Here is a 27,735-nt window from a genome sequence, read left to right on the forward strand (position 1 = left end):
CACATCCAGAGCCCCATCCCAGGACACAACCAGAGCCCCATCCCAGGACACATCCAGAGCTCCATTCCAGGACACATCCAGAGCCCCATCCCAAGACCCTTCCCAGCACACCCCCAGGGCCCCATCCCGAGCTCCCTGGGGTGGCATGGCGCCAGCTGTGCCGTGGCACAGCGCTGTGGGCACAGGCACTGCCCAGGCTGAGGCAGGAGAGCTGCAGCTGAACTTTTATTTCCTTTTGTGAAAAACCCCCAAAGAGTTCCCCGGGGGGGGGTGGTGGGGGGCAACCCCCAACGAGCAGCCTAGGGCTCAGCCCCGGCTCCTGCAGCCCAGCCCCTGCAGGGGGAGGGGCAGGGCTGTCGGTGCAGCATCCTCGGGGCCCAATCTGCCTCCTGGCCGGGCTGGGGGTGGCCTGGGCAGCCCCTGGGAGGCGGCAGTGCCCGGGCTGCCCGTGCTCCGCTCACAGGCTGCCAGCAGCAGCAGCTCCTGGAGGGTCTGGGTTGGGTTTTTGTTTTCCTTTCCTCTTTCCTTCTTTTTTTTTCCTTTTTTTCGCTTTTTTTCTCTTTTTTTTAACAAAAAAAAACCAGGGTCTTTAGGTGGGCTGCTGGTGGCAGCTCGGGGCAGGAAGCCTCTTCCTCCAGAGCCTGCTCCCAAAAGAGTTCAGAGAGGGTCAAATATTGACCAATAAATGGGTTTGGCTGCCTTGGGTTCTTGATTGTGGCTTCTGCAAAATGTACAGCAGGGACAAAGGGACAGGAAGGGGACAGGAAGCTGGGGGGGGGGGGGGAAGGCGGGGAGGGGGAAGGTGAAGGGGGGGAACCAGGTTTTGGCCTCAGTCAGCAGATTTGGTGACCAGGGACAGGGGCTGTGTCTGCAGCACAGCCAAGCTGGCTGGAGGGGAGGCCAGCAGAGCCGTGGGGGGCACGGAGGAGAAGGGGATGGGCCTGGAGAGGAGTGTGGGGGGGAGTGCCAAGGCTGGAGGAGGAGGAGGAAGAGGAGGAGGAGGAGGATGAAGAAGAGGAAGAGGAGGAAGAAGAAGCAGCAGCAGAAGCAGCAGCTTTGCCCGGGAGGAAGGTGGCTGAATGCAGAGCGAGCTGGGCCCTGGCCTCGGGCTTGGTGGTGAGGGAGAGAGGCTGAGCCTGCTCGGAGTGGGTGGGCGCGGGCGCGGCGGGCGAGGCCAGGGCGGCCGAGGGCGTGGCAGGGGAGTCCAGCATGCTGCCGTGGGACGAGGCCGGGCTGCCGCAGGGCTTCTCCGCCGCCGGGTAGGGCACGCAGGGCTTCTTGCTGCGGGGCGCCAGGGAGCCTGCGGGGCGCAGGGCAGGGCTCAGCGCCGGGCGGGGCCGCGGGCGGGGCCGCGGGCGGCGCCTGCCGGGCCCACACTCACCCTCGGGGTCGTGGCTCTGCTGCTGGGCCAGCTTCTCGCGCTTCCGCTTCTTCTTCTTGCCCTGCCAAAGAGCAGCGCGGCCTCAGGCGGCTGGCTGCCCCGGGGCAGCCCCTGGGGCTGCTGGATGGGCGAGGCACTCATGGGTGGGTGGAAAGGGTTGGGCTGGAAGGGAGCTCAAAGCTCAGCCAGCTCCAGCCCCCTGCCATGGGCAGGGACACCTCCCACCAGCACAGGCTGCTCAGGACCTCATCCAGCCTGGTCCTGAACACCCCCAGGCAGGAGGCAGCCACAGCCTCCCTGGGCAGCCTCTGCCAGGCTCTCCCCAGCCTCACTACCAACAATTTCTTCCTCCTCTCCAGTCTCAGTCTCCCCTCTCCCAGGTCAAAGCCACTGTCCCTCAGCCTGGCACTCCCAGCCCTTGTCCAGAGTCCCTCCCCAGCTCTCCTGGAGTCCTTCAGGTACTGGAAGGCTGCTCTGAGCTCTCCCTGGAGCCTTCTCCTCTCCAGCCTGCACAGCCCCAACTCTCCCAGCCTGTCCTCACAAGGGAGGTTCTGCAGCCTCTGCTCATCTTGGTGGCCTCCTCTGGAGCCTCTCCAGCAGCTCCAGGTCCTTCTTGTGCTGGGACCCCCAGAGCTGGAGGCAGTGCTGCAGGTGGGGGCTGAGCAGAGCAGAGCAGAGGGGCAGAATCCCCTCCCTGTGCTGCTGAGCGATGCCAATGGTGCCCCTGAGCTTCCCAGGAGAACGCAGCAGCCTCTGAGGGCAGTGGAGCATCCCTAGGGACTCAGCACCCCAAACACCTCCCCAGGCACTGGAGGCAGCCTCCCAGCAGCCAGACAGCAAGGAAGGCCCTGGGAAGGGGGCAGGAGGGGACCCCTCGGGGGGCACTCACATAGTTGTCGCGCGCCGACCAGGTTGGGTAGAGCTGGGAGTGCAGCTGCCGCTCCTTGCGTGCCAGCTCGTAGTACTTGGCCTGCTCCTCCCGGGACAGGGAGTGCCACTGCGGGGACAGGAGAGCTGCCCTGACCCCCAGCCAGCCCAGGGACCCACAGACACCTGCCTGGGTCCCCCACAGCCAGCCCAGGGACCCACAGACACCTGGGACCCCCCACAGCCAGCCCAGGGACCCACAGACACCTGCCTGGGGCCAGCCCAGCCAGCCCAGGGACCCACAGACACCTGGGACCCCCTGGGACCCCCTGCAACCCCCCAACACCACCCTGCCCCCCCAACTCCACTCTGCAACCCCACCTCCACCCTGCCTCCCCACCTCCATGCTCCCCCTCTCCAGCCACCCTTCTGGCTCGGAGCCCCCCCCTGGGGGCTGCACAGCTCCCAGCCCCCCCTGCCCACTGCCAGCCAGGCCTCCCTCCAGCTCCCCAGGAGCTCCTGGGCTGGCCAAGGGCCAGAGGCAGAGGTGGGGTCAGGGGGGATGGAGGCTGCTGTATGATGTCAGGCAGCGGGCACAGAGGTGCCCAGGGAGGTGCCAGGGGAGGTGCCTGGGGAGGTGCCCGGGGAGAGGTCCAGGGGAGGTGCCCGGGGAGATGCCAGGGAGGTGCTCGGGGAGGTGCCCAGGGGAGGTGCCCGGGAGATGTCCGGGGAGGTGCCCGGGGGAGGTGCCTGGGGGAGGTGCCCAGGGAGGTACCCAGGGGAGGTGCCGGGGAGGTGCCCGGGGAAGGTGCCCGGGGAAGGTGCCTAAGGAGATGCCAGGGGAGGTGCCTGGTGAGATGCCCAGGGGAGGTGCCCGGGGAGGTGCCCAGGGAAGGTGCCCAAGGAGTGCCCGGGGAGACGCCAGGGGAGGTGCCTGGGGAGGTGCCCGGGAGATGTCTGGGGAGGTGCCAGGGGAGGTGCCCAGGGAGGTGCCCGGGGGAGGTGCCTGGGAGATGTCTGGGGAGGTGCCAGGGGAGGTGCCTGGGGGAGGTACCCAGGGGAGGTGCCAGGGGAGATGCCAGGGGGGATGGCCAGGGGAGGTGCCTGGGGAGGTGCCTGGGGGAGGTGCCCGGGGAGGCACCTAGGGAGATGCCTGGGGGAGGTGCCGAGGGAGGTGCCAGGGGAAGTGCCAGGGGAGGTGCCAGGGGAGGTGCCAGGGGAGGTGCCAAGGGGAGGTGCCTGGGGGAGGTGCCTGGGGGAGGTGCCCGGGGGAGGTGCCCAGGGGAGGCGCCTAGGGAGATGCCCGGGGGAGGTGCCGGGGGAGGTGCCGGGGGAGATGCCCGGGGAGGTGCCAAGGGAAGTGCCCGGGGAGGTGCCCAGGGGAGGTGCCGGGGGAGGTGCCCGGGGAGGTGCCGGGGGAGGTGCCAAGGGGAGGTGCCGGGGGAGGTGCCCGGGGGAGGTGCCAAGGGGAGGTGCTAGAGGAGGTGCCAGGGGAGGTGCCCAGGGGAGGTGCCGGGGGAGGTGCCCGGGGAGGTGCCCAGGGGAGGTGCCCAGGGGAGGTGCCTAGGGAGATGCCCAGGAGAGGTGCTGGGGGAGGTGCCCAGGGAGGTGCCCGGGGAGGTGCCCAGGGGAGGTGCCCGGGGGAGGTGCCTAGGGAGATGCCCAGGAGAGGTGCTGGGGGAGGTGCCCAGGGAGGTGCCCGGGGAGGTGCCAGGGGAGGTGCCCAGGGGAGGTGCCCGCACCCGCCGGCCCAGGATCTGGTTGATGGCTGCGCTCTCCTTCAGCGTGCACTCGGCCACCACCTTGGCCCTCATCTCCTTCATGTACAGCATGAAGGCGTTGAGAGGCTTCTTGATGTGAGGCTTCTTCTCCTCCTCCTTCTTCACAGTGACAGGAGACTTCCTGCGGGCGGTGCCAGGGCAGTCAGGGCCCGCTCGGCGCCCAGCCGCAGGGCAGAGCCCTCCCTGCCCCCACTCACGAGTTGCCCCCGGGGCTGGCGCTGGGCTGCACTGGCTCCTGCTTCACGATGGGGGAGACGATGGTTGGGTGTGGGATGCCCGAGGGGTGCAGGCCGTGGGTGGGCGGTGGGACCATGTGTGGGGAGAAGCGGCTGGACATCAAACTGCAGGGGGGGGAGCAGGAGCAGAGGGCTGGTGAGCTGCCCTTGGGCACCAGCAGCTCAGGAGGTGTTGCAGGCCAGGCTGGCTGTGTCTCTGAGCAGCCTGGGCTGGTGGGAGGGGTCCCTGCCCAGGGCAGGGGGTGGGAGCTGGCTGAGCTGTGAGCTCCCTTCCAGCTCTAACAGTTCTATGGTTCTATGGACTGAGCCTGGAAGGGAGCTCACAGCTCAGCCAGCTCCAGCCCCCTGCCCTGGGCAGGGACCCCTCCCACCAGCCCAGGCTGCTCAGAGACACAGCCAGCCTGGCCTGCAACACCTCCAGAGAGGGGTCAGCCACAGCCTCCCTGGGCAGCCTGTGCCAGGCTCTCCCCACCCTCACTCTCAACGAGTTCTTCCTCCTCTCCACTCTCAGTCTCCCCTCTCCCACCTCACAGCCATTGTCCCTCAGCCTGGCACTCCCAGCCCTTGCCCAAAGTCCCTCCCCAGCTCTCCTGGAGCCCTTCAGGTACTGCAAGGCTGCTCTGAGCTCTCCCTGGAGCCTTCTCTTCTCCAGCCTGGCTTTGAACACCTCCAGAGCTCCACCCCAAACCCTCCTGAGAACCTCCTGGGTCAAGACACCTCCAGCCTCCACCCAGCAGCGGGTCTGCTTTTACCCTGGGTGCCACCCCAGCTTGCCTAAGGTGGCAGCATGAACCCAACAGAAGTGATGCCCCCACCCGTGGGCACCACCACCAGGGGCATTCTCATCTGAGGAGATCACCACGACCCCCTGTGCCTGGGTGGGGGGAGGGTCTCCTTGGGGTCACCAATCCCACATCGTCCCAAGGGAAGCAGCCAGGGGCACACTGCCAGCCCTGGGCTGGCCAAGAAGGGTCCCTGGGACTCACCTGGACATGGAGGCGTTCATGGCGAGGGCAGGGTAGGGGTGGCGGAAGCCTCCGGGGGGGATAGAGTACACAGGCTGCCCCTGCCTGCCACACAGAGCCTTGGGTGGGAAACCAGCCCCCAGCAGCCCGGGGGGGGCCCAGCTGCTCTCTGGCCCCTGTCTCTCCTGATGGCACCCAAAACTCCCAGCAGCAGGGAGCCCCCCGACTTCCCAGCGCCCAGGAGAGCCCTTGGTGTCCCACGGGGCTCCCAGGAGAATGTGGGGAGAGGAGGAAAAGGGAATCAGGGGAATGTGGGGCTGAGGGGCTGGGAGGGCTGAGGGGATGGGGGGGCTGAGGGGCTGGGGGGGCTGAGGGGATGGGGGGGCTGAGGAGGGGTGGGGAGGGGGGGGGGCGTGGGGCTCAAGGGGATGTGAAGCTCAAGGGGATGTGGGGGTCAGGGGGACGTCGGGATCGGAGGGATGTGGGGGTCAAGGGGATGTGGGGCTCCCAGGAGCTGCCTGGGGCAGGTCACATGGTGGTGGGATTAAGCCCCCAGACCATCCTTACTGTGGCACCAGCCAGCCCAGCGGGTGTGGGATCTGCCCCACGGCTCCAGGGGACAGAGGGTAGTAGGGAGGCAGCTCCGAGGGGTGCGGCGGCCGCGGGATCCCTGCGGGCACAGGCACGGGGGGGAAGCAGAGTTGGGCATGGACATGGCACCCTGTCTGCTGCCAGGCCCCCCAACTGCCCTCAGCACCCTCCCCCAGGCACCCCAGCTCCCCCAATGCCCTCCCCCTGAGCACCCCATCCTCCTCCCTGCACCCCATCCAGGAGACTGCCACCCCATCCTTCTCCCAGCACCCCATCTCCTTCCCAGCACCCCATCCTTCTCCCAGCACCCCATCCTCCTCCCTGCACCCCATCCAGGAGACTGCCACCCCATCCTTCTCCCAGCACCCCATCCTCCTCCCTGCACCCCATCCAGGAGACTGCCACCCCATCCTTCTCCCAGCACCCCACCCTTCTCCCAGCACCCCATCCTTCTCCTAGCACCCCATCTCCTTCCCAGCACCCCATCCTTCTTCCAGCACCCCATCCAGAAGACTAGCACCCCACCCTTCTCCCAGCACCCCATCTCCTTCCCAGCACCCCATCCTTCTCCCAGCACCCCATCTCCTTCCCAGCACCCCATCCTTCTCCTAGCACCCCATCTCCCTCCCAGCACCCCTCTTCTTCTTCTGTCCACCTACAGCAGCTGAGAGAACCATAAGGGAGACCTGGAGGGGTCCCCACATCCCCCAAACCCAACCCACAGCCAGGACCACCAGCTGCATCCCCTCACCACTCCCCCCAGACCAGGCTGTGAAGGCCATCCGGAAGCAGAGGAACCTCCCACTGCCAGCATGGCACCGCACTGGCACAGTGCCTTTGCTCATAGCATCAGAGCATGGCAGGGGCTGGAAGGGACCTCTGGAGATCACCCAGTCCAACCCTGGCCAGAGCAGGGGCACCCAGGGCAGGGCACCCAGGAACACATCCAGATGGGTTTTGAATGTCTCCAGAGATGGAGACTCCACAAGGTCCCTGGCACCTCTCTGGGCAGCTTGCTACAGGGCTGTGCCACCCTCAAAGCTAAGAAGTTTCTCCTCATGTTTGGATGGAACTTTCTTTGTCCAAGTTTGTGCCCCTTGGCCTGGCCCTGGGCACCACTCAGCAGAGTCTGGCCCCAGCCTCTTGCCCCCCCAGCTCCTTCAGCTCTTGCTGAGCATTGCTCAGCTGCCCTCTGGGGCTGCTCTTCTGCAGGCTCTCAGCCCCAGGGCTCTCAGCCTTGGCTGCTGCCAGAGCTGCTCCAGGCCCCTCAGCAGCTTCCCAGCCTGCCCTGGACTCTCCCCAGCCCTTCCCAGGCTCTGCAAGTGGGGAGCCCAGAGCTGGAGCCAGGAGTGCAGCTGTGGCCTCCCCAGGGCAGGGCAGAGGGGCAGGAGAGCCTCCCTTGCCCTGCTGCCCACACTCTCCTCCCTGCCCCCCAGGACACCCCTGAGGCCTTCTTGGCCCCCAGGGCACATTGCTGGCTCCTGGGCACCTTCTTGTCCCCCACCCCCCCCCAGCTCCTTCTCCTGGAGCTGCTTCCCAGCAGGTTCCCCCTCAGCTGTGCTGCTGCAGGAGGTTGTTGCTCCCCAGGGGCAGGACCCTGCCCTTGCCCTGCTTGAACCTCCTGAGGTTCCTCCGCCCCCTGCCCAGGTCAGGCTGGATGCTAGCAGAGCTCAATGGGGTGCCAGGCACTGCTGCCAGTTTGGTGCCATCAGCAAGCTGGCCGAGGGTGTGCTGTGGCCCTGGCTGCCCTGCCTGGGGCTGCTCACCTGTCTTTGGGTCGATGTCAGGCGAGAGGTGCCCGCTGGGCGAGGCTGGCGTGAAGTGGTCGTTGCTGTACGTGATGAGCGGCGTCAGGGGATGCATGTGGTGGCCATGCTGCACCACAGGGACCTTGTTGGACTGCAGGGCACAGGCAGGGTGAAACAACCACACCTCCCCCAAAACCAACCCCCTGTCAGCCTCACAGGGGGGGTTCCCCTGGGGGTGTCCCCCCCCCACCCCGGGTGGTGCTGCTCTCACCAGGTGTGCGGGCGAAGGCGAGCGGCTGTCCTTCAGCGTGGCACCCGCGGGCACGTCCAGCAGCGGCCACTTCACCTGCAGGTACTGCAGGCACACAGCCTCAGCCCCCAGCCTGCCCACACAACATCCCCCCCCCCCAGCCCCCAAACACCTCCTCCCTGCTCCCAAAACTTCCCCACCCTGCCCTCTCCCAAAACACCTCCGGGCATCGAAACAGCTCCTGGCCCCAGACCATGCCCTTGGCCCCACAACACCTCCTGGTCCCCCAAGCTTTCTCCAGAGTCCCAAAACACCTCCTGGCCCTAAAATATCTCCCCCCCCCCCAGCCCCAAAACATCTCCCTGGCCCCAAAACTTCCCCCTGGCCTCAAAATATCTTCCCACAGCCCCAGAACATCTCTTGGCCCTGAGACTTCCCCACGGCCCCAAAATATCCTTCTAAGCCTAAAACCTCTCCTGCCCCCAAAACACCTCCTGGCCCCAAAATATCTTCCCCCCAGCCCTGAAACCTCTCCTGGCCCCAAAACTTCTCCATGGGAACACCCCCTGGCCCCCAAACACCTTCCCCCAGGCCCAAAACATTCCCTATGGTCCCCAAACATCTCCTGGCCCCAAAACATCTCTCCCCAGCCCCCCCAAACACCTCTCAGCTCTAAAACATCTCCCTGCAGCCCCAAACCATTCCCCGAGCCCCAAAGCTTCCCCCTGGCCCCACAGTATCTCCCCACAGCCCCTAAACATTCCAGAGCCCCAAACACATCTCCTGGGCCCAAACCTCCTCCCTGGTGCCAGAACATCTCCTGGCATCTCTTGGCCCCAGAACTGCTCCTGAGCACAAAACATCTGTCCCAGCCCCCAAATATCCCCCATCCCCAAACCTTGCCCCCAGCCCTTACACACCTCCTGGCCCCAAAATATCTCCCCCCCCCCAGCTGCAAAACCTCTCTTGGCCCCAAAACTGCTCCATGGTAACACCCCCTGGCCCCAACCCACTTCCCCCCAGCCCCTAAATACCCCCCAGCCCTCACAAACACCTCCCAGACCCCAGATTTCCCCCTGGTCCCAAAACATCTCCCCCCAGCCCCAAAACATCTCTTGGCCCCAAAACTTCTCCATGGTCCAAAACCATCTCCTCCCCAGCCCCACAACACCTCCTGGTCCCAAAACTTTCCTATGGTCCCCAAACTTCCCTTTGGTCCTGAATCATCTCCCCCCCCCAGCCCCCAAAACATCTCCCTGGCCTCAAAACACCTCCTGGCATCAAAACCTCTCCCTGGCCTGAAAACATCTCCCTCCAGCCCTTAAATATCCCACAGCCCCAAAACATTTCCTGGCCCCCAAATATCTTCCCCCAGTCCCCAAAACCTCTCTTGGCCCCAAAACTTCTCCATGGTAACACCTCCAGGCCCCAAAACACCTCCCCCCCCCCAGCCCCAAAACACCTCTGCCCAGCCCCCAAACTTCCACCTGGTCCCAAAACACCTCCCCCCCCCCAACCTGGGGCTGGGGGAGGCACAAATGAACGGGTTGGGGGTTGGGGTGTGTGTGTTTCCTTCCCCCTCCCTGGGTTGAAGCTTGCCTGCCACCGTGGGGGTGTCCCCCTGGCCCCCCAGAAGAAAGCTGCTTTGTGTTGGAGGCTGCTGGCCGGAGGCATTTCCCGGCAGCCAGCAGGGAGGGAGCTTCTGGGGCTGGGAATGTGGCAGCTGCCGGCAGGAATTTCCCCCAGCACCAAGCCTGATCCCCAGCAGCTGGAAGGAGCTGCTGGAGGTTAACTCTTCCAGAGCCTGCACTGCCTCCTGCAGCCCCCCTTCAGAGTGGCCTGGAGCCCCCCAAGACCAGCACTGCCTCCTGATTCCTTCCCAATTGACCCCCTGCGACCTGCACCCCCACTCCCTCCAGTATCCCCTCCTGCATCTCCAGTACACCTCAGGCATCCACTCCCCAGCTCCTCCTGCACTTCCAGCATCCCTTCCTGCACCTCCAGCATCCCCTCCTGCACCTCCAGCATCTCTTCCTGCACTTCCAGCATCCCTTCCTGCACCTCCAGCATCCCCTCCTGCACCTCCAGCATCCCCTCCTGCACCTCCAGTACACCTCAGACATCCACTCCCCAGCTCCTCCTGCACCTCCAGCATCCCCTCCTGCACCTCCAGCATCCCCTCCTGCACTTCCAGCATCCCCTCCTGCACCTCCAGTACACCTCAGGCATCCATTCCCCAGCTCCTCCTGCACCTCCAGCATCCCTTCCTGCACCTCCAGCATCCCCTCCTGCACCTCCAGCATCCCCTCCTGCACCTCCAGCATCCCCTCCTGCACCTCCAGTGCACCTCAGGCATCCACTCCCCAGCTCCTCCTGCACCTCCAGCATCCCCTCCTGCACCTCCAGCATCCCTTCCTGCACCTCCAGCATCCCCTCCTGCACCTCCAGCATCCCTTCCTGCACCTCCAGCATCCCCTCCTGCACCTCCAGCATCCCCTCCTGCACCTCCAGCATCCCCTCCTGCACTGCCAGCATCCCCTCCTGCACCTCCAGCATCCCCTCCTGCACCTCCAGTACACCTCAGGCATCCATTCCCCAGCTCCTCCTGCACCTCCAGCATCTCTTCCTGCACCTCCAGCATCCCTTCCTGCACCTCCAGTATCCCCTCCTGCACCTCCAGTATCCCTTCCTGCACCTCCAGTATCCCTTCCTGCACATCCAGTATCCCTTCCTGCACCTCCAGTATCCCCTCCTGCACCTCCAGTATCCCTTCCTGCACCTCCAGCATCCCCTCCTGCACCTCCAGTATCTGTTCCTGCACCTCCAGTACACCCCAGGCATCCATTCCCCAGCTCCTCCTGCACCTCCAGCATCCCTTCCTGCACCTCCAGCATCCCTTCCTGCACCTCCAGCATCCCCTCCTGCACCTCCAGTATCTGTTCCTGCACCTCCAGTACACCCCAGGCATCCATTCCCCAGCTCCTCCTGCACCTCCAGCATCCCTTCCTGCACCTCCAGCATCCCTTCCTGCACCTCCAGCATGCCTTCCTGCACCTCCAGCATCCCTCTCTCCTTCTCCAGTATCCCACTCTGCATTCCCAGTATCCCTCTCTCCATCCCCTCTCTCCATCCCCAGTATCCCCTCCTGCACCTGTGCAGCTTCCAAGCCTGTTGGTCCCTCACAGGCTGCTGCAGCACCCCCTGCCCAGGGATGCCTTGGGCAGTGCCAGGGGACACTCTGGGCAGGGCTGGGGATGCTTTGGGCAGTGCCAGGACAAGGGCAGCAGGACCCTGCTGGTGCTGGTGAGCTGGGAGCAGGTCTGGCCTCAGGTGCCCCCTGAGGATGCTGAAGCCTGGGTGCCTGCCATGTGATGAATCCGTGAGCCATGTGGGCTCACCATGACCTGCCATGACCTGCCATGACCCCCTGTGACCCACCATGGTCACAGAATCATAGAATGGTGCCCGGAAGGGACCTCCAGAGCTCATCCAGCCCAAGCCCTGCCCTCAGCAGGGACATCCTCCACCAGATCAGGTTGCCCAGAGCCCTGTCCAGCCTCCCCTTGAATATCTCCAGGGATGGAGCCTCAACCACCTCCCTGGGCAACCTGCTGCAGTGTTCCAGCAGCCTCCTGCTGCAGACCTTGTTCCCCACATCCAATCTCAGTCTGCTCTGCTCGAGTTTGAAGCCATTGTCCCTGGGGCTGTCCCTGCAGGCCTCTGCAAACAGTCTCTCTGCAGCTTTCCTTTAGCCTCCTTCAGGTACTGGCAGCTGCTCTAAGGTCTCCCTGGAGCCTTCTCCTCTCCAGGCTGAACACCCCCAGCTCCCTCAGCCTGTGCCCATAGCAGAGCTGCTCCAACCCCCTGACCATTTTCATGGCCTCCTCTGGACCCTCTCCATCAGCTCCAGGTCCTTCCTGTGCTGAGGGCTCCAGCCCTGGATGCAGTACTCCAGGTGAGGTCCCCCCAGAGCAGAGCCCAGTGTCAGAATCACCTCTCTGGGTCTCTGGCAGTGCTGCTGTGGATGCAGCCCAGGCTGTGGTTTGCCTTCTGTGCTGCATCTCCCACTGCCTGCTCCTGGCCAGCCTCTCCCCCACCAGCACCCCCAAGGCCTTCTCCTCAGGGCTGCCTTCTCTCCCTCCTCCCCCAGCCTGTACTGGCAGTGAGGACTGTCCAGCCCAGCTGCAGGACCTGCCCTTGCTCTTGTTGAGCCTCAGGAGGTTCCCCTGGCGCCAGCTCTCCAGCCTGCCCAGCTGCCTCTGGATGCCCTCCTGTCCCTCTGGCACACGGACAGCGCCACTCAGCCCGGTGCCATCTGCTCTCTGCCGCTGGTGCCTCAGCCTCACCGCCTGTGGCATTGATGCAAACCTCAACCAGCACAGAGCCCAGCACAGAGCCCTGAGGGACTCCACTGCCACTGCCCTCCAACCACTGAGCATCCGGCAGCTCCTTACCCACAGAGCAGTCCTACCGTGGCCTACCAGTACCTGCCACGACCCACTGTGACCTACCATGACCTGCCATGGCCTGCCATGGCCTGCCACGACCCACTGTGACCTACCATGACCTACCATGGCCTACCAGTACCTGCCACAACCCCCCAAGAACCCTTGTGACCCATGATGACCCACCATGACCTACCATACCTGCCATGACCCACCATGACCTACCATGACCTACCATACCTGCCATGACCCACCATGACCTACCATGACCTACCATACCTGCCATGACCCACCATGACCTATCATGACCCACCATGACCTGCCACGACCCACCAAGATACACCATGACCTACCATGACACACCATAACCCACCGTGACCTGCCACAAGACATAATGACCTACAATGACCTGCCATGGCCCACCATGACCTGCCATGACACACCATAACCCACCATGACCTGCCACAAGACATAATGACCTACAATGACCTGCCAAGACCTGTCATGACCTGCCAAGACCCGTCATGACCTGCCAAGACCCGCCATGACCTGCCAAGACCCGCCATGACCCGTCATGACCACGACCCACCATGACCTGCCAAGACCCACCAAGACCAACCATGACCTGCCATGACCCACCAAGACGACCATGACCTGCCAAGATCCACCAAGACCCACCATGACCTGCCAAGACCTGCCAAGATCCACCATGACCCACCAAGACCCGCAATGACCCACCAAGACCTGCCATGACATGCCATGACCCGCTGTGACCCGCCATGACCTGCTGTGACCCATCAACACCTGCCATGACCTGCCATGACTCTCCATGACCCACCAACACCTGCCGTGACCCACCATGACCAGCCACAACCCTCCATGACCTGCCATGACCCACCAAGCCCTGCCATGACCAGCCATGACCTACCATGACCTGCCATGACCCTCCATGACCAGCCATGACCTGCCATGACCTGCCATGGCCCACCAAGACCCACTGTGACCCACCATGAGCCACCACCAGACACCATGACCCACACTGAGCTGCCACAACATGTAATGACCTCCCATGCCCCACTGTGACCCCCTCATGCCCCACTGCCCCCCTCATGCTCCCCAAGCTGACAGCATCCTGAAGCTGCACCCCCAGCTCCTGGCCATGAAGGTGGCAGAGCAGCCCCAGGATTGGGCTGCTGCCAACCAGCCCAGTGCCACCACCCCACCCATCACCAGAGCTGGCATGGCTGGTGCCAGGGACACTGCTGGGCTGGCTGTGGTGGCAGCCACAATGCACAAGGTGCCATCTGCACGGCCATCATGAGATGCTCTGAGCATCCCCATGGCCATGCTTGCAGGACACAAAGTGTACCAACATCTCCATGGCCACCGTGAGATGCTCTGAGCATCCTCATACCTGCACTGGTCCATGACAGGAGATGCTGCAGGCCTCTCATCATTAGATGTCCCAACACCATGACCCCCATGTCCATCAGGAGATGTCCCAACTCCACCAGGAGGTGTTGGGGACATCCCTGCAGCTGCCCAGGGTCTCCCCACAGCCACAGGTGGTTGATGCCTGAGATGTCCCCAGCATGGCCAGGGGCTGCTGGGGCCTGGCAGATGTTGCCCTTCCCTCCAAGAGACCTTCTGGGCCCTTCAGAAAGGGAGGAGCTGCTGGGGAGGCATCAGAGAAGGCTTCTGGGGGTCACAGTGGGCTTTGGGGAGGGACAGGGGGGACCTGCCCTGTCTAGACAGAAAGCAGGGAGCAGGAAAAGGATCAATGGGAAAGAGGGGGAGAAGGGAAGAAAGGGGGGGAAAGGCAGGAAAAGGAGGGGATAGGGAGAAATGGTGGAAAAGGGAGGGGGAGGGGGGAAAATGGGGGGGAAATAGGAGGAGGGGGGGGAAAAGGAGGGGGAAATGGGGGGGAATGGGAGAAGATGGGGAACATGGGGGGAAAAGGGGAAGGAAATGGGTGAGAAATGGGGGAAAAGGGGAAGGAAGGGGGGAAATGGGAAAATTGGGGAAAGGGAGAAAAACTGTGGGAAAATGGGGGGAAAGGAGGGAAAAGGGGAGGGAAGGAGGGCAGAAAGGGGAAAGGGGAGGGGAGGGAAGGGAATAAGGGGAAAGGGGAAAGGGGAAAGGGGGGGAAAAGAGGGGGAGAAAAGGGGAAAACAGATCCTCCCCCCATCAGCACCATCTCAGCCCCATCCTGCCCACAGCTCCCAGTCTGCCACCCAACAGGGAAGTGGAGGCTTGGAGCTGCAAAGGGCTGGGAACAGGGCTGGCAATGGGGCTGAGAATGGGTCACATTCCAGAGAGATTAGAGCCCGGGCTGGAGCCTCCTCCTCACCACCACACACCCCCTCCCCCCCACCCCCAATTAAAGCAGGGCTTAACCCCTCCCCTGCCACAGCCCACAGGCACCACCGAGCCTCCTGTCTCTGTCTGGGGGCAGGCTGGGTTCCGTGGGGGTGGTGGTGATGGTGATGGTGTCCCTCATCGGGTGTCCCTCGTTCAGTGTCCTCAATGGGTGTCCCTCGCTGGGTGTCCCTTGTCAAGTGGCCCTCACTGGGTGGCCCTCACTGACTGTCACCACTCTACGCTCTGCCACCGTCCCCTGTTCCAGGGCTGCATATCTGTGTTCCAGATCCTGGCACTGCATGGCCTGGGGGCCCACATCCCAGCACTGTGGTGTGGCAAAGCATCTCAGGTCCTGCTCTTCCATGTCCCAGCGTGGTGCATCCTAGAGCTGCCTGTCCTGGTGCTGCATCTCCAGCATCTCACCCCCCAGGGTCACAGATCCCAGCACTGCCTGTCCTGGGGTCACAGCCTGGCACTTCCCAACCTCCTGACACTGCACACCCCAGCCCCGCGCACCCCAGCCCCGTGCATCCAAACCCCCACATCCCAGCCCCGCGCACCCCAGCCCCGCGCATCCAAACCCCCACATCCCAGCCCCACGCACCCCAGCCCCCCGCATCCAAACCCCCACATCCCAGCCCCGCGCATCCCAGCCCCGTGCACCCAAACCCCCACACCCCAGCCCCGCGCACCCCAGCCCCGCGCATCCAAACCCCCACATCCCAGCCCCGCGCACCCCAGCCCCACGCACCCAAACCCCCACACCCCAGCCCCACTCACCCCAGCCCCGTGCATCCCAGCCCCACGCACCCAAACCCCCACATCCCAGCCCCACGCACCCAAACCCCCACACCCCAGCCCCACTCACCCCAGCCCCGTGCATCCCAGCCCCACGCACCCAAACCCCCACATCCCAGCCCCACGCACCCAAACCCCCACATCCCAGCCCCATGCACCCCAGGCACATCCCAGCCCCGCTCACCCCAGCCCCACTCACCCTAGCCCCATGCACCCCAGGCACATCCCAGCCCCGCACATCTCAGCCCCGCACATCCCAGCCCCGCACATCCCACTGTCCCTGGACCCGATGCTACTGGCACAGGGCTCAGTGGACTCCTCCCCACCTGCCTCCCCTCTGGGCCCTCAGCTGCTGCTTTTCCAGGTGAATCTCTGCCCTAGTTCCAGCTCTTCCCTTCCCCCAGGCATGTTCCAGCAGGAGATGATCCTCAGGAACTCCATGGTTAGCATCCACACCATGCTGGCTCCCAGCCACTCATCCCTATCTCAACCTCCCCCATGGCCAACCTGGAAACCAGCCTGCCCCCCCCCCCCCCCCAGCCAGGGAACAGCCTGGAGCAGCTGGAGGTGGGACCTCAACCCCCACGCTGACTTTTCCAGCCCCAATTCCCAGGGTTCTGAGAAGCCTCCAGGCTCTGCAAGCCCTGACAAGGTCACCTCTGAGCCCCCCAAGCCCTGCCTGCCCCCTGCCTGTTTACACAGCTGTGGGGTGACTGACAGCTCACCCTAACTCCCCCTTCCCCCCTCCCCCCCCATTCCAGCCCCTTTCCCCCCTGGATTCATCCCAAAATCTATGCTGGGGGACAGGGGAGCAGGCAAGCATGGAGGGAGCAAGTGGAGTCAGGGTGGGGTCTGGGGGGTGTTTCATGGAGCCCCCAAAGTCTCTGTCCCAATGCTGGATGCACCCCAGTGCTGCTGCACCCCAAGATCCAGCACTGAGCTTTGGGATTTTATTCTGTGGGATAAAATCAGCTAAGTTTGGGGGGCACAGAGGTGGGATCTGGGGGGAATTGGGGTTCATAGCCCTGATGACGATGGGGGAAGACCCTGAATCTGCGAGGGAAACAGAGGAAAAGCCACAAAGCTGCCCCAAACCCCAGAAATGTGGTGAAGGGGTTGGGAGCAAGGGGAGATGTGGGGAGGGGAGCCCCCAGTAAGAGGACAAAATAAGGAGGGGAAGTGTGGGGGAGAAATGGGTGGGAAAATGGGGAAAGTGTGGGAGAAAATGGGAGGGGAAGGGAGGAAAAAGAGGGGGAAAAGGGGAGAAACAGGAGGGAAAAGGGGGGGATAAGGAAAAGGGGGGGATAAGGAAAAGGGGGAATGAGGGGAAAAGAGGGAAAGGGATGGAAAGGGAGGGAAATGGGAAAAGTGGTGAGAAAGGGGAAGGGGGGAAAAGGGAAGGGGGGAAAAGGGAAGGGGGGAAAAGGGAAGGGGGGAAAAGGGAAGGGGGGAAAAGGGAAGGGGGGAAAAGGGAAGGGGGGAAAAGGGAAGGGGGGAAAAGGGAAGGGGGGAAAAGGGAAGGGGGGAAAAGGGAAGGGGGGAAAAGGGAAGGGGGGAAAAGGGAAGGGGGGAAAAGGGAAGGGAGGAAAAGGGAAGGGAGGAAAAGGGAAGGGAGGAAAAGGGAAGGGAAAAAAGGAAGGGAAAAAAGGAAGGGAAAAAAGGAAAGGAAAAAAGGAAGGGAAAAAAGGAAAGGAAAAAAGGAAGGGAAAAAAGGAGAAAAGGGAAAGAAAGGAGAAAAAAGGGGAGGGAAAAAGAAAGAAGAGAGCAATGGAGGGAAGGGGGGTGGGGAGAAAAGGGGGAAAAAATAAAACCTCCTTCTGTAAGGCAATCACAAGACAACCTCTAAGGATCACCCACACCAGGGAAAGGCCATCCCAGGTGGAGACACTGGGCTGGAGGTGGGGGGGGTGGATCAAGGAAGCTCAACTATTCCCATGCTGCAGCCCAAACCCATCAGCCAGTGGCACACAGACACTGAAATGCCAACAGCACTGGGATGGGAAACCAGAAGGCAATCTGGGAGCTGAGAAACAGCCAAAAGCTCTCCAGCTGGGATGAACTCGGAGGTGGTGCTTGGTGCCCACCTTGCCTCAAGCCACAGATTCCTGCAGCACTACGCTGGGTGGCACCTGCCCAACATCTCAGCCCTGGCCACAACCCCATGGATGAAGGCAGCAAGGGGTTGGAAGGGATTGGAGGAAGCAGGATGAGGCTGGATCCAGCTGGGAGTGCAGCCTCATCCCAAAGCAGCCCTGGTGCAGGAATGTCCCAGGCACTCTTCTCTCAGCCATGGATACCCCAAGCATCTGCCACATGTGGTTGCCCTGAGCATCCCTCACCCATGGGTGCCCCAAGATTCCCTGCCTGGGGGTGGTCTGAGCACCCCTTGCCTGGAGGCACCCTGAGTATCTTTCCCCCATGGCTGCTCCAAGCATCCTCCAGATGTGGCTGTCCCAAGCACCCCACATGGGTGCCCAGAACATCTCTCGCCATGGGCACCTCGAGCTTCCTCCACATGTGGGTGCCCCAAACATCCCTCACCACGGGCACCTTCACAGCATCCTACACCCGTGGGTTCCTTGAACATCCCTCACCATGGGCATCCTACACGAGTGCCCAAATCATCTCTCACCCATGGGCGCCTCTGAGCACCTCACCCGTGGGCACCCCCTCGCAGACACACCCAGCCACAAGATCCGTACCAGGCAGGACCCCTGCCCGCAGCGGTCCCCTCCCTGCTCCCCCCGCCCGGTGCCTGCCTTCCCCTCTCGGTGCCTGCCTTCCCCGCTGCCCCAGGCCCTTTGTGCGGGGCCGCGGCTCTCTCCCTGCCGCTCAATGCCTCCATTCATTGCGCGGCGCCGGCAGCCGCCGCGCACGGCCCGGGGGGGGAGTCCCCGCGGGAGCCAGGGGCTCGGCCCTGCCCGGGCAGGAAAAATCCTCCGGGCTTCAAACCTCCCCTTGGGTTTGGGGGGCCACGAGATAGGATGGTCAGCCAGGGAAGGGGGGTTAAGGGACTTTTGGGGGGTTGGCACCCTGGAGAGGCAGCTCTGCATCCTGCTTGGCAATGCCAGGGGGCACCAAGGGGATCCTGTACCCCCCGAGAGCACCTATGGGACACTGCAGGGCGGAAGTGGGGGGGGGCAGATCCCCTACCTCCAGCAGCACCCATGGCACAGCAGCTCTCCCAGGGTCACAGCCTGCCACTTCCCCTGCCCTTTGCCATGCCTCCAAGGATTCCCAGGGCTCAGTATCTCAGGGATCCTGGGGTCCAGGGATCCCAGGGCTGAGGGCTCCTGAGGTCCAGGGATCTTCAGGGCTGAGGGCTCCTGGGGTCTAGGAATCCCCAGGGCTCAGGGATTCCAGAACTCTGGAATCCTGGGGCTTGAGGATTTTGGGGCTCAGGGATTCCCAGGGTTTGAGGAATCCCAGGACTGAGGGCTCCTGGGGTCCAGGGCTCCTCAGGGCTCAGGAATTCCAGAGCTCAGGAATCCTGGGCCTTGAGATTTCGGGGCTCAGGGATTCCCAGGGTTTGAGGACTCCCAGATATCCAGGGGTTCAGGGATCCCCAGGCTCAGGGATCCCAGGGCAACATCATCACCCTAAAAAGCAGCAAGCCACGGAGCAAACCATCCCCAGCACTCTTCTTCCTCCTGCTCTTCTTCCTCCCTGGAGTCCCTCCCTCACCTCATGCCCTCAGAGCACCACCCCCAGACCCCAAATCTATGCGCAGGCAGCGGGGCCGCAGGCGCTAGCCTGGCTCCCCCTGCCCTTCACCACCCTCCTCCTCCTCCTCGGGCGGGCCGCGCGGGGCCGCTCCTCGCCCGGCTCCTCTCGGGCCGGCTCCCGCCAGCGCCTCGGAGGAAGCCAAGTTAATGAGAAGCAGCTGCTGGGAATTCCAGAAGGATGATGAATGTCGAGTCCCACTCACAAACCCCGCGCTTGTGCGCGGCGCCCGGAGCGCTTACTTCATCGCTTTAATTTGGGAATCGTGTTGGAAAAGGGAGGGAGGAGGGAGAAGCTGGAAGGGGGAATTTAGTTGGAAACCTCCTGGAGGTCTCATTTAGCCTCCCCCCAAAAAAAAAAAACCCTCCTCACCAAAAACCCGAGGCAGGGTAATTAGCCGAGGAGCATTAATTAGGGAGAGACACAAAGGGGCCATTGTGTGCAAAGGCTCAACAGGCACCTCCGGGTAGGGAAACTGAGGCACGGGGAGGGCTGGGGGGGGGTGAGGGGGGGTTCGGTGGCAGTGGCTGCACTGGGAAGCCAGAAAGTGGGCAAAAATTCCTTGTTTTTCCCCTTAATATTTTCCAGGTGGGGAAGGCAGGCGGCACTGGGTGTGGATTGCCAAGAGAAGCAGCAGATCCCAAACAAACCAAAGACATCCCAGGGAAGTGCCTGGAGTGCAACAGCGAGGGACGGACAGAGCTGGCTGGGGGACGCCGAGCGCAAGTGAGCACCCAAAAGATGCCCACCCCCCACCCCCCCCATCCCAGCACTCCCATCCCAGCACTCCCCTCCTGCTGCCCCCATCTCGGCGACAGCTTGATCCCCACACCCTCATCCCAACACTGCCATCCCAGCATCTCCATTCCAGCACTCCCATCCCAACCCCTCCATCCCTCATCCCGCCGGGCGCACGCTCCAGCCCTCCCCACTCAGCCAGAGCCTCCCAGTTTCCATGTCCCCATCCCTCCTTCCCTTGCCAGAGGGCCGGGTTTGGATCCTTCCCCTTGGCAGCAGGAGGCCACAGCACCACTTTTCCTCCACGGATCTGCTGCTGGAGCACAGCCCACGGGGGATCCTCAGGGATGGGCTGACCGAAGCCCATCCCAGGTCCCCTTTGGTTCTTCATTCATTGGGAATACACAACCCTCCCTCCCCCCCCGGGGCATCAATTACCCTGCTGTGGTAATTACCCTGGCCCTGTGGTGGGGCACAGGAACTGTCTGGGTATCTCAGGTAGATTTCCACACCCAGGAAGTTTTGGCTCTGCCTCCAGACTCGGATTCCTGGGGCCCAGCTGCTTTTTTGATGGAAGCAATTAACAACAATCCCTGGGGCAGGTTTTCCTTCTCTGCCCTTCACCCCCCCAGAGTGGCTGTGCCCGTTCTGAGGGTGCCAAGTGGCCACTTCCATCCCTTCCCCTATCTGAGGAGGATCCCAGGGGCTGGAGGTGGGATTTCACCCCAGTCTGGATCCAGCTTCTTCTGTGCTTGGGATAAAAGCCTCCAGCTCCAAATGATCCTGATGGGATGGATCCGGTGCCAGGAGTTTGTATCCAGCCAGCTCACAGCTCTGGTGCCCACGGAGCTTTTTCTCTTCCATCCCATCCTTGGGAACCTTCATGCTTGGTGGAATTGTGTCTCCCATGATCCCAGGGAGCCAAACTCAGCCTCAAGGATCCCAGATTCACAGTGCACCCAGAGGGAAAACCATGCTGAAAAGCTGCTCCCGATGGGAATGCTGTTGTTAGATCCTCCAACATCTTCGAGGAGCCCCAGAAACCAACACCCTGAGCAGGGCCAAGTGATCCTGGTGAGGACCTCCCAGATCTCCAGGTGCTGTTTGGGTGGCAGGAGCTAAGGAGCAGGAGAATCCCAGGGCTTCAGTGCCCAGCACGTTGGTGCTCCTGGTTCGGTGCTGTGCTCACAGCTTTCCCAGATTTTGGAGCAGAGGGATCCAAATCCCAGCCTGCTGTGGCCAAACCAAGTCCTGCAGCAGGCCCAGGCCCAGTACCAGCTCCTGCCCCAGCTGCAGCACCTCCTGGACACACAAATCTGAGACCATTTGGGGTTGCTTTCCCACGTGGATCAAGGGATGGCCACCAGGAAGGAGGATCCTAGGGATCAGCTCATTTCCTCCAGCGACTGAGAGGAGCAAGGAGGAAACAGGAAAAACAAAGCCCAGGCTCCCAGGGCTGCTCTGTGGCCTCCTGCTCCCCAGCTCTGCGCTCTGCAGGCCCTGTCCTGCCCGGAGCCTCCCAGGGTGAGGGTGGGAGAGGATTTGTCGGCACAGAGCTCGGTGCCCTGGGGCCCTGCTGCCGCGCCGTGGAGCTGCACCTGGCCGGATCCCTGTGGGATCAGGGGTGCTGCACCCGGGCAGATCCGAGATGGGATTGAGGATGCTGTGCTCAGACGGATCCCTAGGGAACTGAGGATGCTGCATCCAGTCACATTCCTATGGGATCAAGGCTGCTGTGCTCAGCTGGATCCAGTACAGGATCATGGATGCTGTGCCTGGCCGGATCCCTGCAGGATCAAGGATGCTGTGTCCAGCTGGATCCACAGGGCTCCAAGGATGCTGTGCCTGGCTGGATCCAGTATGGGATCGAGGATGCTGTGCCTGGCTAGACCCAGTCATGGGATTGAGGATGCTGCTGGATATGGTACAGGATTGAAGGTGCTGTGCACAGACAGATCCATAGGTGTTAAGAGGATGCTGTGCCTGGCTGGATCCATTCGGGGTCGAGGATGCTGTGCCTGGCCAGATCCACTCATGGGATTGAGGATGCTGCTGGATATGGTACAGGATTGAGGGTGCTGTGCACAGACAGATCCAGAGGTGTTAAGAGGATGCTGTGCCTGGCTGGATCCATTTGGGTACAAGGATGCTGTGCCTGGCTGGATCCATTTGGGATCGAGGATGCTGCACCCAGCCATCCAGGATCAGGAATCCTGATCCCCAATCTGGTACAAGATTGGGGATCTTGTGCCTGGCTGGATTTTGCATGAGATCAAGGATGCTCTGTTGAGCTGGATCCAGTGTGGGACCGAGGATGCTGCACCTGGCTGGATCCAGTATGGGATTGAGGAAGCTGTGCCTGGCCAGACCCAGGATGGGACGGAGGAAGCTGTGCCCAGCTGCACCTGGGACAGGACTGAGGATGCTGCATCTGCTGGACCAGGATCCTGTACCTGCCCAAGGCCTGGTCCAGGCTCACTGCCATGACAGTGTCCTGGAATCCAGTGGATCCTGCCATGAGAGTGTCCTGGAATCCAGTGGATCCCTGTGCTGCTCACACAGGATCTCATGGAAGGGGAGAGCTGCTGACCAGTGCAGAGCTCAGATGCAGGACACAGCCCCGGGGGGGTGATGCAGCTGACTCCAGCCCCAGGAGCCCTCCTGCTCCACTGACCTTTGATGTGCACCCACAAAGTGCCCCCAGCACCCCGGGCTTGCCTTCCCCATGCACACACACCCCCAGTCTGGCAGGATCCAGCCCTGACCTGTCCCATTCCCATCCCCACTCATCCCTCCAGCCCTTCTCCAGGCTCCGGGTCCAAACCTGGGATTGCCACCAGCTCTCTCCCAGCCCCTTCTAACTGCTTCCACTCTGGGAGTCATTAAATCCTCGTTAGCAGCCATTCCCTGATGAATCCCAGCCCCCAGCCCCTGCCCTTCTCTCACCAGGATTTGGGATTAGGGCCAGCTGGGCATCATCTCCCAACTGCAGCAATCCCAAACATGACAAATTGGGATCATGAAGCTTCTCTGCCTGCCAGCAGGCCTGGGCTCCCCCTGCCCTCCCCAGCCTCTCCCTTCTAATAAAGCAATTCCAAGAAAAGCCCCAAAACATGGACAACTCTCCAAGTGGTGCCACAGGAAAGCCAGATCCTGGCTGGCAAACCCTGGCCAGGGAGTCTGAAGCACCTTAGTTGTAGCCATTCTTTGCCATCCCATGGATATTCCCTAGGGATTTTGCCATCCCATCTACATTCCATAGGTTTTTGCCACCCCCCTATGCATTTCCACAGGGATTTTGCCACATATCCACAGGGGTTTGCCATCCCAGAGATATTCCACGGGGATTTTGCCATCCCCTCTACATTCCAGCTGTATGATTTCGTCATTCCTTATGTATTCCATAGAGATATTGCCACATACATTCTACAGGGGTTTGCCATCCCATAGATAGTCCATAGGGAAATGTGGCTTTCATAGAGCTGGGAGCCAGCTGCCCAGTGCCAGCTCCAGAGCCACCCCCAGAAATACACCTGGAAAACCACCCAGGATGCACCTGGGATACCCTGGGTACCAAGGCTGGGAACTGCATCCCTGACAGGGAGGGGGGGAGAATCCCCTGGGATGAAGAGAGACCTGCTGAGGATAAGGACAGAACCTCCAGGGATAGGGAGAAAAGGCCTGGGATGGGGAAAGAAGGCCTGGAATGGGGTAAGAATCACCTTGGAATGGGGAGAAGAACAAGCAGGATGGGGAGAGAAACCCTGGAATGGGGAGAGAACCTCCTGGGATGAGGAGAGAACCTTCTAGGATGGCAAAAGAACCTCTGGAATAAGAGAACTCCTGAAATGAGGAGAGAACCTCCTGGGGTGGGGAGAGAACCTTCTAAGATGGGAAAAGCACCTCTGGAATGAGGAAACCTCTGGGATGGGGAGAAAAACCCAAGAGGATGGGGAAAGAAAATCTGGAATGGGGAGAGAGACTCCCCAGGATGGGAAGGTAGCTCCTGGGAGAGGGAAAGAACCTCCTGGGATGAGGTGAGAAGCCCCTAGGAATGGGGAAAAAAGAAAGCCAAACCAACAGGATGGGGAAAGAAACCCAGGAATGGGGAGAGAAAGTCCTCAGGATGGGGAGGAAAATGCTTGGGATGGGGAGAGAATGCCCAGAACAGGGCAACAGAAGCCATGGAATGCAGACAGAGTCCCCTGGAGTGGGGAGAGAACCCTGGGATGAAAGAACCCCCAGACTGGGGTGGGGGGGTGGTGCAGCCTTGGGATGGGGAGGACCCCTCCGGAATCTGGAGAGAACTCCTGAGATGGAGACATAAACCCCCTTGGGATGGGGAGAACTCCTGAGATGGGGTGAGAGCCCCACCAGAATGGGGACAGAAATCCCGGGGTGGGGAGAGAGCCCTCGGGATGGTGAGAAGATCCCTGGGATGGGGGGGAGAAACCCTGGGATGGGGGGAGAATGTCTGGAATGGGAGGAGAACCCCTGCAATGGGAAGAGAACATCTGGGATGGGGAGGAAAACACTGGGATAAGGAAAGAACTGCTGGGATGGGCAAAGAGCACCCCCCCGCCCCCCCCCCCCCCCCCCGGATGCCAGCAAGGGCCAGGCGGGTCCAGACCTGGTGCTGGGCATCAAATCCTTTTCTGCTCCTAAAATCACTTTGTGCTCCCAAAGTCAGCTCCCAGGATCCCGGGAGGTGGGGGTGGGAGGCGTCAATCCCTCTCCTCCTCCTCCCCCCCAGCGCTGGCTCAGTTGGCTCCATCAGCCCCGCAGCCCTCGGACAATGTCACCCATTAAGAGCTTTCAAAAGGCGAAGGAGCTCCTTTTAAATGAGAAAAGCAGCAGCTCAGGGTCAGGTTTCGGGGCCGGGAAGGGGAGTGGGGGGGCCCAAAATCCTCCCCAGCCCCCCCTCCTCCCCGCCAAGGGTTCAACCCCACTCCAAAAAAGGGCAAAACGACCCCCAGATAAAAGGGATCGCCCCGAATGTCTTCCTCGGTTTCGTGGTGGGTTTGTTGGGGTTTGTTTTCAGGGTAGGGTCTGAGCATCCCCGGGACTGAGAGGGGGTCGTGCGGGTAGGGGTCTCGAAGGGCTGTCAGGGTTGGGGGGGCGGGGGGAGCACTTACGGTGCGGGCGGCGCCGGGGGAGAGGGCTCCGTTGGCGAGGTAGGGGCTGCCCAGCTCGGGGAGCATCAGGAAGGGGTAGCCGCTGTAGGGGGGGCCCTTAAAAAAAACCCCATCCTGCTGTCGTCTGACCACTGGGGAGAGAAGCGGGGCGGGGAGAGAGAGGGTCAGGAGCTGGCGGGGAGGGTGCACTCACGGGGGTGGGGTGCAGTTTCATGCAGGGTGGGGGTGCAAGGATTGGGCCTTGGAGGGGGGATGTGTGTCACGGGTTGGTCACTTTGGGGTTACTCAAGATCCTCGGGGGGGGTCCTTAGCTTCTTGGGGTTGTCCATTTGAGGAGGGGGATTAGGTGCCCTCTGAGGGTGCCCAAGGCTCTTGGGGGGGTCATTGGCTCTCCCCCAGCGGGCTGTCCCGGCTGCAGAGCGGTGCTGGGCTGGTGCCCCGGGGGGGGTCCTTGGAGCAATCGCCCCGGGGCGGGGCTGGGGGGGTGGATCCCGGCTGCATGGGGGGGTCCTGGGGTGGGGGGTCGCGGTCGCTCCCGGAAAAGCCTCTGTTGCGGGGGGGGGGGTCCCGGGCTCGGTTCCTCCGGGGGGATGGGAATCGGTCCTTGCGTGAGGGGCCGGGGGAGCGGGGACAGGAGCTGAAGCCGGTGGGGCCCGCGGGAGGCGCGGTAGGATCGGGACCGAGTTCTCCGGTGGCGGGGACGGGGGAACACCGGGGAGAGGGGGAAGACAGCGGACTGGGGGGGGGGGGGTTACAATAGTGGGGGGGGGACGGACACCGAGGGGCGGACATGGGGGGGACGGGGGACGGACACGGGGGGGTCCCGCCCGCCGCCGGGGGCGGAAACAAAGAAGTTCCAAAGTGTCGGATGGTCCCGGGGGGATGCGGCGGGGAGAGGGCCTGGGGGGAAGCGGGCCCGGGAGGGGGCAGCGGGCCTGGGGGGGTGCCGGTACCTTCCGCCAAATAGTCCCGCGGCTTCTGGAAACTTTCCCGGGGCTGCGGGGGCCGCTCCGCCTGCGGGGAGAGCGAGTGAGCGGGGCCGGGCGGAGGTCTCTCCCCCTTCCCAGCCCCTCTTCGCCACCCCTCGGGCTCACCTCGGAGTCGGAGCCGGGGCTGGGACCGGTGCCGGTGCCGCGGTTCTCGGTCTCGCTGACCAGGGAGGACTTGAGCTCGTCCAGGTCCCCGTGGGCCGAGCCGCGCCCCGCGCCCTTGTCCTGCTCCTCGCCCTCGTCCTGGAAGGCGATGAGCTCGTCGGGGGCCCCCAAGTCGTCCCCCCCCGCCGGTTCCAGCTGCGGCATGGTGGGGGTCTGGGGGTCCGCCTCTGGCTCCGGCCCCGCCGGGCTCCCCCCGCCGTCGTCGCCGCCGCCGCCGCCCGGGAGGGTCGGGAATGCGCGGGGCGGCGGGGGGAGGAGGAGCCCCGGCTGCAAACCGACACCGCGGGGCAGGGCGCAGCCCTCGCACCGCCCCGCCGACCGGCACCGGCCCCGCCGACCGGCGCTGACCTAGCGCCGGCCCTGCGCCGAACCGAGCAGTCCGAACTCGCTGCCTACGGGGGCCCGCGGGCCGGCAGCTCCCGATGTGTCCCCGCCATGGCCGGGCGGTCCCCGGCACGTCCAGGGTCCCCCCATCACGGGCCCCCCATTCTCTTCAGGGGCTTTCATCCCTTTCAGTTCTCCACCACCCTCCCCAGGGTCCCACATATCCCATCTGTGCTCACTTCCACCCTGCCCAGGATCTCCCCACCCTATCCAGGTCGCTCCATCCCACCAAACCCCTTCTGCCCCAATCCTCTTCAGCATCTCCCAAGCCTGTCCAGGACCTCTCATCCCATCCAAGCCTCTCCATCCTATCCAAGGATAACATAACATGCACAGCCCCATCCTGCTCAGGGTCCCCCCATATCCAGAACTCCTCTACCCATCCCTGGTGCCCTATCTGGGGCCCCTCCATCCCATTCAGAGGTGTCCTCATCCCATCCAGGACACTCCTCCCACCTGGGTTCCACCATCCTGCTCAGGTTGTCCCTGCCCCATCCCTTTTCTCAGGTGCCTCTCTCCTATCCGGGTTTCCTTGTCCTACCTAAGGTGCCCTCATCCTGCCAGGGTGTCCCTGTCCTGCTAGGGTGCCCTGGTCCCATTTGGGTGCCTACATGTAACAGGAGAGTCCTCTGTGCTGCCCAGAGTCACCCTGTCCCTCTGAGGTGGCCTCATTCTGCTCATCATCCACCACACCTAGGTATCTTCCATCTGCCCAACTGCCCCCATCCCACCCCCATCCCCCTGAGGTGTCCCTGCCACCCACAGCAGTGGGATGCTCAAAGAGTCCTCTCCATCCCACCCCACATGAGGTGCAGGGTGCTGGGGTTCCACCATGGTGACCACCAGCTCTGAGCCAGCCTGGAGGGCAGACCCACCAGGAATCACCTTTCATGCCTTGTTCTCTTGGGGTGGGCTTGTGGTGAGGTGACACAGGTGGGACAGGAGCTCGCCCTGCTGCTCAACACCCACGAGGATGCTTGCTGGTGAATCCAAATCAGGGCTTCATCCTGTCCTATCACCCACAGCCTGGCCATGAACCCTGCTCTTCATCTGCACTTTCCTCCTCCTCGTTTCACCAGACACCAGGGACAATCCCTGCTCCCCAGGGCTACCAGCCTCTCCCCACCCCTCCCCACCAGCCCCTCACTCTGCTCCACAAAGATCCTTCAGTTGCCTTG

At 62.8% G+C, this 27,735-nt stretch overlaps 1 protein-coding gene across 1 annotated transcript; it reads right to left on the reverse strand.

Moving 5' to 3' along the window:
• Positions 1-220: 220 nt before the first annotated feature.
• On the reverse strand, positions 221-26,332 carry TCF7L1 (transcription factor 7 like 1). The gene is given in 13 exon segments (XM_068156596.1): positions 221-961; positions 963-1,300; positions 1,382-1,442; positions 2,271-2,378; positions 3,991-4,150; positions 4,227-4,370; positions 5,252-5,335; positions 5,798-5,900; positions 7,588-7,720; positions 7,841-7,924; positions 25,020-25,150; positions 25,973-26,033; positions 26,114-26,332. Coding segments are annotated over 13 exon segments (1,743 nt in total). The 5' UTR covers positions 26,318-26,332; the 3' UTR covers positions 221-829.
• Between the last annotated feature and the right edge of the window lie 1,403 nt (positions 26,333-27,735).

This window comes from Melanerpes formicivorus, unplaced genomic scaffold, assembly GCF_026170545.1.
Source record: "Melanerpes formicivorus ecotype bairdi unplaced genomic scaffold, bMelFor1.0.p_v2 SCAF_34, whole genome shotgun sequence".
Classification (NCBI taxonomy): Eukaryota; Metazoa; Chordata; class Aves; order Piciformes; family Picidae; genus Melanerpes; species Melanerpes formicivorus.